The sequence below is a fragment of the Plasmodium malariae genome (assembly GCF_900090045.1).
Source record: "Plasmodium malariae genome assembly, chromosome: 12".
NCBI lineage: Eukaryota > Apicomplexa > Aconoidasida > Haemosporida > Plasmodiidae > Plasmodium > Plasmodium malariae.
In genome coordinates, this window is record NC_041786.1 from 2917384 (window position 1) to 2928623 (window position 11240).

Genomic DNA, 11240 nt, shown 5'->3' on the forward strand with positions numbered 1-11240 from the left:
AATAATAATGGAAAAATAATAAGTAAAACTATGAAGTGTAAATAAGAGGTAAAATTGTGAAGTAAAAATAAGAAGTAAAATTATGAAGTAAAAATATGAAGTAAAATTATGAAGTAAAAATAAGAAGAAAAATTATAAAGGAAAATTTACTAAAATTATGAAGTAAAAATAAGAAGAAAAATTATAAAGGAAAAATTACTAAAATTATGAAGTAAAACTACGAAGTAAAATCATTTTTTTCTCCATGAGGAAGCAATTGTTTCCAACTTTAAAAAAATCATATCAATGTTTTTAAAAAACTTTTCATCCTGTATCATTCTTTTCCATAGTTGAAAAATTCTCTTCTTTTTTCGTAATATATAATAATTGTATGCCCTTATGAATTTATTATTTATGCTTTTTGTAGATAAACTCAACCACGCAGAAAATATATTCATGATAACATTATTAATTCTCTTTTTCTTTATCTTATTAAAAAATAAGAAAATGTGTTATGTATACATGTATGCATGCACATATATATATCTATATATGAATATGATATCTGCATATTTGTACGTGATTTAAACATATTTCAACAAATTAAACTGGATACAAGCTTACGCAATAATACTTTCAAGTATACTCTTTTTGTATTCAGAAACTCATTTTGTAGAATTTTAAAGGAGCGGAATTTTAAGTTTGTTCTTCGACTTGCAAGCGTGAAAATGCTTATCGATCTAGTAACACAATTCGTTAATTTACGGGTGCATTTATTTTTTCTGGTTTCACAAAGCAATAAAAATATATAGATTAGCATCTACAATTAGTAGTATGGAAATATATGGAAAAACAAATAAGAAAAAAAACTGAATGAAATGAGAAAAGGAAAAAAAAAAAATGAAAAAATATATATACATATTTATACTTGTATGTACAACCCATCAATATGCGCGACAAATAATTCATATCATTCGAGCAACATACGAAAATTAATACTCAGGCACGATTTTTTAAAATATACTGGCAGAATATAAATGCACAATTGAAAAAAAACTATATATAGAAAATATATGAATAACTTTTGTGCAACTCCCAAAAATAGATGAAGTAAACAATGTAAAAACGTGAACACTTGGAAACGTGCATAATTACATGCACAAAATAAGTGCTAATGAAAAAATTAATCAAGAAATCATTAGCGGAAATGTAAATTATATATATATATGCATATTTCTGTATTTTTGATTATATTTACAAAAAGGAGAGAAAAACAAGTTTCCACTTTCTTCGAATATCACTAAATTTAAAAACGCACAGCAAACTTTGTATTTTATAATATTCAGTTAATATTGTAAAAAGGGCCTTTCTTTTTAATTGCGTATAATAATACTCTTTAACAACTTTTAACAATTTAGTATATTCTGCTTTATCTTCTTCTACTTTCTTTTTTTTCCTGAAACATTATTTAGGATGCTCTTTATAAATGTACATATAGAATTTTCTTTTTATGTTTTTGTTTTTTTTGTTTTTCGCTTTTTGCTCTTTGCTTTTTGCTTTTTTTTTTTTTTTTGATCTCTTTAAATTTATTGCTATACTATAATTTATTACAGAATATTATTAAAGTGGATTTTTTTGCTCAGGAATATCTTATTAGCAGAATTATCATCTTGCAAATTTTGTAGCTTAACTTTATCAATGAACTTTTGCATGTTTAGTGTTCATATACATTTACATAAAAATAAATATAATACTGATGTTAATTGTGTTAACTGCTGGAATGTTGATTTGCTTTTTTTTAGAAGATTCTGAAAAAGACCTTGCATAACAGGTACATATTATTCTTTAATTTATGATATATTGATGCTTGTACTGAATGTAAACAGTGATCGTATATATATTTTTTTTTTTTTCTAAATAGAAGGAAATATATATACTGTATTAGCATCTTTACTAATTTTACAGTCATGTGTAACGTTTATTGCTGTTTTAAAAAAACTACTTAAAACTTAAAAAAAAGAATAAAATAAAAAATAATAAAATAAAATAAATTAAGCATTAATAAAGTAAACATTTTCTTAATACATTGAAAACATTAATAGGATTTGAAGTATTTAATATATTTTAAAGATGTATCAATAGAACTTTTGCATTTATTTATTTATATTATAATTTTAAAATAAAAAAATATACTTTGATAATAAAAAGATAAGGTATACCACAATACACGTAATTTACCTAAGCAAAATAAACAAAAATCTTATTTTAACGAAGATAATTAAAAAAAAAATTTTTTTGTTTTATAGATCTCCTATAAAACAGATGAGTAAATGAAGCTTAACATTTAAGTACATATATATATGAGTATATATAAGTAAAAAAGATTCCAAAATAAAAAAAAATATAACTTCATAATTATTAGACAAATATATAAATTTTAAATTAAAAGTACTTCATTTCGAGAAAACTATAAATACATAAAGTTTCCAGAATTTTAGTCACGTAATACATTATGCATATGTGTGTGTATATTTAAAAATATATTAATAATTAAACTTAAAATACTTCTTTAACCTTTTACTTTCCAATGAATTGCAACTTCATTAAAGGTGTACATTCTTCCAATTTTTTTCTGTTTTTTTTTTTTTTTTTTTTTCCCCCGATCTTTAAGATGGTCATTTAATAATTAATTAATTTTATATATGAATTTCCCTTCATTAACTTGCACTATAATACTGTCTTATCTGTACTGCTAAGCATTTTATCATTAAAAACATTTCGATCTACTTCATATATTTTGGAGTCCAATTTATTCATATTATTTTCATTTAAACTATTTTCGTTTATGTTATATCCACTTAAATTATTTCCGCTTACCCCACTTAAACTACTCTCGCTTACCCCACTTGAACTACTTTCGCTTATCCCATTTGAACTACTTTCGCTTATCCCATTTGAACTACTCTCGCTTATCCCATTTGAACTACTCTCGCTTATCCCATTTGAACTACTCTCGCTTATCCCATTTGAACTACTTTCGCTTATCCCATTTGAACTACTTTCGCTTATCCCATTTGAACTACTCTCGCTTATCCCATTTGAACTACTTTCGCTTAAACCACCTGTGTTGCCACCACTTAATCCACTTGAATCACTTCCTTGTAAAGTGTTTTCGTTTATTCCTTTTTCACCTTCGACACTTTGACTAACGTTGGTCAGAGTTAAATCATTCCCCTGATCCGTAGAATTAAACGTACTGCTTTCTGCAGGTTTGTCGGAGGATGTATTTGAAGGAGTATTGTCTAGATCACCTTGAACATTCATTAAATAAGTCTGTGCATTTTTTTCCATCATTCCTATAACCCTTTTTGCAAAAAGTCCTGTGTCATCTATGGTATAACCTCCTTGCATCGACGCAATATCAAAAATTTGTTCAGCAATTTCAGAATTTTGTGAATTCATTTTATCTATTTGTATTAAATGATTTAATTGTTTAATAATATAATGGTTTGGGTTAATTTCTAACACTGGTTGATTTGCTGTTTGACCACCGAACATTTCATTTTCTGAAATTCCCTGAGCAGTTGCTTGCTGTTTCATATATTTTTGCATAGAAGGGGATATTCCCATTTCTCCTTGAACTAATAAAGCAGGGGAATTAATTAATCGATCTGAAATTCGAACTTCGTGTACCTTGTGTGAAAATTTATTATGTAACCATCTACATAGAATTTCATATTTCATTTTTAATTTATCTAAACTATCCGTTTTGTTTTGATCACCTTCTTTTTTTAATTTTAGGTCCGCTTTGTTTACATCTAAAACATCATAACCTTTATATTTATTAACTGTTAAGGAAGATAAACAGAATTCATCTATTGGTTCTAAGGAAAATAAAACATCATAATTTAATGTTTTAAGTTTTTCTAGCGATGGAGAGTTTTGAACTGTTTTTTTATTTTCCCCTGAAATGTAGTATATACATTTTTGATCCTCTTTCATGTTTTCTATATACGTATCAAGATCTATTTTTTTGTCTCCACTATTAATTGAATAAAAGTCTACTAAAGCCGCAATTTCTTCTTGATTTTCTTTATCTTCTACTACACCTATTTTTAAATATTTTCCAAATGTGTTAATAAATTTATTCCATTTTTCTCCTCCAGTTTCTTTTAAGCCTTTCATCATACTAATACTCTTAAGAACAATTCTTTTATTAATAATTTGTAGCATTTTTGATTTTTGTAAAATTTCTCTTCCTACATTTAAAGGCAAATTTTCACTATCTACTATACCTCTTAAAAAGGTTAACCATCGGGGTATGGCTTCTGAAAACTTGTCATTAATGAAAACTCTTTTTACATATAATCGAATTCCTCTTGATTCTTCATCAAACATATTTTTACTCAATTCCCACGGAAGAGAGCCAGGTATATATAAAATAGAGTTAAATGAAATTTGACCTTCTACATTAAAATGAACATATGCTAATGGATCATCATATGCTTTAAATGTATTTTTATAAAAGCTATAATAATCATTTTCAGTCAGCTGTTTTTCATCTTGTTTCCATATAGGTAACTGAACATTTATTTTTTCCCATTCATGATATCTTTTTGTAATAGTTTTCATTTTCATTTTATCTCCATCTTTTAAAGAAACAGAATCATCTGGAACTCTTTCATAATCAATTTTTTCTGACCATATTTCAATTGGGAATTTAATAAACTCGGAATATTTTTTTATCAATTCTTTTAGTTTATAATCTTCTAAATATTCATCACATTCTTCTTTTAAATGTAAAACAATTTTGGTTCCACTAGTTTTTATATCTTCATATTCTTGTTCGTATTTTTTTATTTCGTTTACCATAAAACTACCATTCAAATCAGAAAACCATCTAAATATCTGATTTTCTTTTTTTGTAAAAACTTCCACTTTATTTGAAACAAGAAAAGACGAATAAAAACCAACTCCAAATTGTCCAATTAAGTTACTATCTGCTTTTCCTTCTTCAATTTGTTTTAAAAATTTCGCAGTTCCTGATTGAGCTATTGTTCCTAAATTGTTAATCAATTCATTTTTGTCCATACCTATCCCATTGTCCGTAATTGTTAATGTTTTTTTTTCCTTATCAGGTTTTATTTTTATTATTAATTTTTTTATCTCATTCGTTTCTTCATTCTCTTCTTTTTTTTCTATTTCTCCATCTCCCTTCCCTTCTTCAGAAGTGCTTTTTTCTTCAATATCGGTTTTAACTCCAGACGAATCCGCTACAGTTTGTGCTTCTTTCATAAATTTGTCATTTTCCAATATTATTCTCTTCTTATCACATGCGTCTGATGCATTTGATATTAACTCTCTTAAAAACACATCTTTGTCTGTATATAAAGAATTAACAATGATATCCATTACTTTATTAACCTCTGCTTTGAAGTTATACTTTTCTATTGGAGAACTGTCTGCAGACATGTCCTCCCTAATTGTTTTTACATCATCATTAAAATTTTTTACAGCATTTCCATTAAATTCCTTTTTTTTAAAAAATCTTTTATTTATCTTATTATCTATATTATATCTATTGGGAGTTCTGTAGTTTAATATGTAATTCAATTTATCTGTATTCCTACCTAAATTATAAGTTTCTATTTTATCACTTGATTTTAAAAACACAACAAATACAAAACATAATATTAGTTTTATTTTATTGGCAGTATAAGCATTTTGCATTTTTTATAGTTACACGTATATTTTTTTTGGTTTTTTTTTGTTTCCTTCTTTATTTATTTTTTTTTTTTTTTTTTTGCCGTTAGCTTATTTTTGCTTTTCCACAAAAATGTGTTATAAGAACACGGATGCTTGTTTTTCTTAAAAGCCTAAAAGGAAATATACATATAAATTTATGGATAGGTTATATATATATTTATATAAATATATGTATATGCAAATATACACAAGCCAAACGATTAGCATCACGTAAACGAATATTAATTATATTAATTTCGCACATGCTACTTAAACTCTATAATGGTAATCTCACAAGATTAATTATCAAAAATAAGCAAATGTAAAGCTAATGATATATATATATTTTTAATTACTTTTAACTTTAATTATTATTTATAAATTTTTTTTTTGAATACGTTTTTTTTTTTCTCTTAATTTGTTTATAAGCCAACATTTTATGAATTTTTTTTTTTTCTATTTCAAGTTAATATTTTTTATTCTTTTCACATATGCCTTAAAATCCATTTGATTGATTGCCTTTTTTTTTTTTTTTTCCTTATTATTATAACAAAAAAACAAGTATTCATTTTTTGATATTTTCACAATTGTGCTTTAATTTTGTGATAAGCTATATTTTTGTTATAAGTAAACACAGGACATCCATTTGCAAACTTCATATATTATCGATAAAATATTATGTAAATTTTTAGGTATAAAAAATATTTTTACGAGGAACTTAAGTAGTGGCACAGAAAAAAAAAAAATAATAAAATAAATATATAAAATAAAGTAAAATGAAATAAAAGAAAAACCTAAAATATTATGAAAGAGAATAAAATTTAAGATAAAAAATACAAAATTAGCGTTAAGTAAATATTTGTATACCTTACGTACGAATAAAATGACAACAGAAAAAACAAAAAATTGCAACAAAAATTTTTAACTAAAAATTATATATAATTAATAGTTTTAAAAAAAATGTATTACCAATTTGACTAAGTGACAAACAGATGAATGGCAAATAATTGAACAACTTAAAGTAAAATAATGAAGTATACCTATTTTAAGAAAAATTTTCTCTTTTTAAAAAACAAAAAAAAAGAAAAAACTTTTCAGTGAAGTCTCATTTCGCTCGTAAGACATTTTAGTAATAGACGAAAAATAACTAAATACATTTTGGGTACAACCATGAGTAGTGAAAGGAATGAAAATAAAAAAAATTTAATAAAGTAGAACAAAATTAAATAATTAGTAAAAAATATTTAAAAAAAAAAATAAATAATAATAAAATAATCAGTAATCATCTGTATATATGAATTAAGCGGTGTAAATAAGTAAAAAGATGTTTTGGTTTAACAGTTTTGAGATTAAATTGTTTTACACAATTCACTGAGCATGTATACATTTATATAGATAGATATATCTTTTATAAAGGCAAGAAAAAAATGTTTAAGAAGAGGACTATAAATAAATTAAAAAATAGAAAGAAAACAGGAGATATAAAGGACGAAGAAAAAAATAATGAAGAAAGAAAAAATGATAAGGAAGAGAGCCCTGATGCTAACACTGTGGATTATAGTGATAGAAGAGACGTAATTAATAAGATATTGAATACAAAGGAAAAAGAAAACAGTGACGATGATGACGATGTTGTATGCAAATATTTGTTTAAAAAAAAAATGAAGAATATGAATGAACAAAATAGTTCACATTTAACAAAAAAACAACATAAGATAATGGTGCAGTCAAAAAGTGTAAATATTAGTGAAACAAATGCAATTACACAGGATAAGATATATAAAGGAGATTTTAGTAATTCCAAAAATTATGGTTTTTATGAAATAGATCAAGATTCTAAGCATGATCATAGAGCTATAATGGAAAGAAACATTAAAATAGGAGAAGAAATATTAAAGGGTAATTTAAAAGATAATATTTATAGGGGAAAAGATGCACATGAAAAAGCATTGACAATAAATAAAGATAGTTTAGCAAAAAATAAATATACAGGACTATATGGCCCTGTAAGAAATAGCGGAGCAAATGTGAGGGTTACTTTAAGAATTGATTATGAACCTTGTATATGTAAAGATTACAAAGAAACAGGATATTGTGGTTTTGGAGATACATGTATTTATTTACATGACAGAAGTGACTATAAAAGTGGTTGGAAAATTGAACAAGAATATCAAGAAAAAAGAAAACGAGATGATGCACTGAAAAAAAAAAAGTTAGAAAAGTGGAACGAAAAAATGTTAAAAAAGTTGGATGATAAATTAAACAACTCTTTGGATAATGATAATAAACAAGAATTTAATAACGAAAATGGAAGTGATAATAATACGGAAAAATCATCTAATTCATCTGCTGTGTCTTCTTGCTCAGAAAATGAAAATTCAACGGACAACAGTTCAAGTGATAATGAAAATAACCTCCCTTTTGCTTGTGTAAAATGTAAAAAAAAATGGAAACTTGAAATGAATCCCAGTGTTACAGAATGCTTCCATTATTTTTGTGAAAAGTGTTTTATGGAAATGTTTAAAAAAAATAAAAAATGTTTTAAATGTGGATTACAACTAAATGGCATTATGAATTCAGCCCAAAATATTATTGATATTTTAAACAAAAAAAAACCTTCCAAATAATCACACTATTTTTAACTTTTTTTTTTTTTTTTTTCATATACATTATAAACTATATTTTAGTACTTTTTTTTGTCGTTTCTTCGTCATACTTTAATTATCTATTCGAAAGTTGTGTATCCACGTACATATATTTATATATATATGTGTATACATATATAATACAATCCGATCGGATTTGCTTTTGCGCTAAATACTTATAATAAGTTAGCGCTTATTTTGCACACATAATATGTGCTTCCATCTTATATTTCGTTTTCTTTCAGTTTATTGTTTCATTTAATTTTTTTAATATTTATTCAGTTTTTATTTTTATATAATTTATATTTACAATTATTTTATTTTATTTTACTTTTTTTTTTTTTTTTTCTTTATACGGATTTTTATTATTTTTCATTTTCATGTATTCGAATAATTACTAAAAACATGTTCTGCTTAAATTTTATATTATTTACAATTGCACTGTTAAAAATGTTATATATTATGATAGCATAGCTCTTTCGTTTTTCGAATATTATTTGATTAATATTATATGTTTAACTCACATATTTTATTTTTTTTAGTTAAAACAAATAAACATTTGCTTTTTTTTATTTTTATATTTAGCAAAACTTATGCGTAATAAAGATAGAGTGTCATGGTATTGTATATAAACCTCATTAATTCTAATGCAAAACAAAAATACATTTACAGTAATGCAATATAATGGAGGCAAGCATGTATATATACACATGTATAATACTTATAATTGTGTAGTACATATTTTTCAACATAAATGTATACATTATGAATAAACGTCGTTTTTGTACAATATTTTGCATACACATAAATGTGTATATCGTTTTTTTTTCATTTTTTATTAAATATATATAATTAAATAGCTAAAAAATTGTACATATAAAATCCACAATTATATGATTATTTTCATCTTTTTCGAACATTATATTTTTTATTAAATTTAAAAAAAATAAATTTAGAACATGTATAAATGTATTAGTGCAATTTGAAAAAAAACAAAAAAACAAAAGGCTATTTGTTATAATTGCATACATTCAAGTTGCATGATTTTTGGTAAAATATGAAATTTTTATATTTTTGTTAAAAAACTTATTGTGTTATATTTTGTTTTGTGTTTAGCAGTACTTATATATAATAGTCATACAACAAATATGTTATTAAGCTATTATGAGTTTTTCTTTATTTTAAATGTGCTATATTTGTATGGAGGCATTATCGTTAAGTATTTAACAGATATTCGCATTTTTTTATATGTTTTTTGCAACATATATTGTATTATACAAATTACTTTTTTTTGTATTCTGATCCTATAAAAATATTATATGTAAGCTTCCAGATTAGACGTACGTACATTATTACTGTAATTTTATTACGTGCACTTTAAATGGTATATATAAATATATATATATTACACAAGTTATATCAAATGCTACAAGAATAATTAATAATTTAACGGTTAATCTTCTGGATGCATAATAGAATATGCCCCCATATTTTGCAAACGAATTATAAAATAAGAGAAAGAAAAACAAAGAAAACTGCAAACACAAGTAGAAACAGAGGAAACAAAGGTAAAATAGTAAAAAGGGGAAAATAATAATATATTAAAATATAACTATATTGTAAAATAAAAATAAAAATATGACTTTAAAGGAAGAGCTTAATTATGTTTTTAGCATTTTTTTTGGACAAATGTATTTTAAGCATCCTGGCTTTAAGTTCAATTCCTATTGGATTCATAAACAGAAAAAATAAATTTAAGAAAATAGAAAATCATAAATATGCAATATGCAGCACAATAGTTATGAACAGTTTTTTAATTTATGTAAATAAGTTTTTTGGTTTATTAGGAATATTTAACTTTTTTTTAGGGAATTATTTATGTTTGATTGGAATAACAGGAGGTATAGCAGTTGGTAAATCAACATTTTGTAATTTTTTAAAAAAAAAGGATGTTGTTGTTATTAATGCAGACGATATAACAAACCAGATATATAAAAAGGGATCAATCTGTTATAACAAAATTTTAAAACATTTTGGAGAAGATATTTTGAACAGTGATAAAACTATTAATAGAACTTTATTAAGAAAGATTGTCTTTAATAATGAAGAAAATGTTAAATATATAAATAAAATAACACACACTTATATTATATTACAGATAATTAAAGAATGTTTAAAATATAAATTTTTGCATTTTAAATATAATGTAGCTATAGAGGCGCCATTATTAATTGAAACGAAATTATATTTATTAACTAGTCCAGTTATACTGTTAAAATCATCTGTTAAAAATCAAATAAAACGTATATTATCGAGAGATAAAAATTGCACATACGACACAGCCATGAGTATAATTAAGTAAACAGATAAAAATGCATTATTCCTTTTTGAATACTGTTTTTTTTATATGTATTTTATGTATATTTCGAGTATTTTTTATTTTATTTTTTTGTAGATGAATGTATATTATTTCTTTTTTTTTTATTAACACAGTTTTTTGCATTTTTTAATGCATATAATTTGTTTTTAAATTGAATGGAAACAATTTTATTTTTTTAAATATGGTACGATTATTTGATTATGTGTAGTTGTGTAACATTTTATCCTAGTTTATCTATTTACATTTGTTTTTTTTAAGTTTCCCAACAAAAACGTGGATATACGCGTTTCGTTGTGCATATACATATATATGTATGTATGGAGATGATATCTGCCTGTTATTTTCTTCCTTTTTTTTTCAGAAATCAGCTACCCACAGATGAAAAAATACGATACGCAGACATTATAATAAACAACGACGGAGATTTATTAGACCTGCAGATGAAATGTGATGTGGTTTTTAACAAATATCTGAAGAGTTTTTTCTTTTAA

The 11240-nt window shown here is 24.0% G+C and overlaps 4 protein-coding genes across 4 annotated transcripts; 2 read left to right on the forward strand and 2 right to left on the reverse strand.

The window, feature by feature from the left end:
• Positions 1–230: 230 nt before the first annotated feature.
• Positions 231–1691, reverse strand: PmUG01_12073000 (conserved Plasmodium protein, unknown function; the record flags this gene model as incomplete). Its single annotated transcript, XM_029006972.1, has 4 exons — positions 231–467; positions 614–761; positions 1238–1435; positions 1591–1691. The coding sequence occupies 4 exons, from the start codon at positions 1689–1691 to the stop codon at positions 231–233; spliced, it is 684 nt and encodes a 227-aa protein (XP_028863408.1).
• A 1015-nt stretch (positions 1692–2706) lies between these two features.
• Positions 2707–5709, reverse strand: HSP90 (heat shock protein 90, putative; the record flags this gene model as incomplete). The annotated part of the gene is made up of 1 exon (XM_029006973.1): positions 2707–5709. The coding sequence occupies one exon, from the start codon at positions 5707–5709 to the stop codon at positions 2707–2709; it is 3003 nt and encodes a 1000-aa protein (XP_028863409.1).
• Positions 5710–7151: 1442 nt separating this feature from the next.
• On the forward strand, positions 7152–8351 carry CWC24 (pre-mRNA-splicing factor CWC24, putative; the record flags this gene model as incomplete). Its single annotated transcript, XM_029006974.1, has 1 exon — positions 7152–8351. The coding sequence occupies one exon, from the start codon at positions 7152–7154 to the stop codon at positions 8349–8351; it is 1200 nt and encodes a 399-aa protein (XP_028863410.1).
• Positions 8352–10032: 1681 nt separating this feature from the next.
• On the forward strand, positions 10033–11240 carry PmUG01_12073300 (dephospho-CoA kinase, putative; the record flags this gene model as incomplete). Its single annotated transcript, XM_029006975.1, has 2 exons — positions 10033–10727; positions 11111–11240. 2 exons carry the CDS (start codon positions 10033–10035, stop codon positions 11238–11240), a joined length of 825 nt encoding a protein of 274 aa, XP_028863411.1.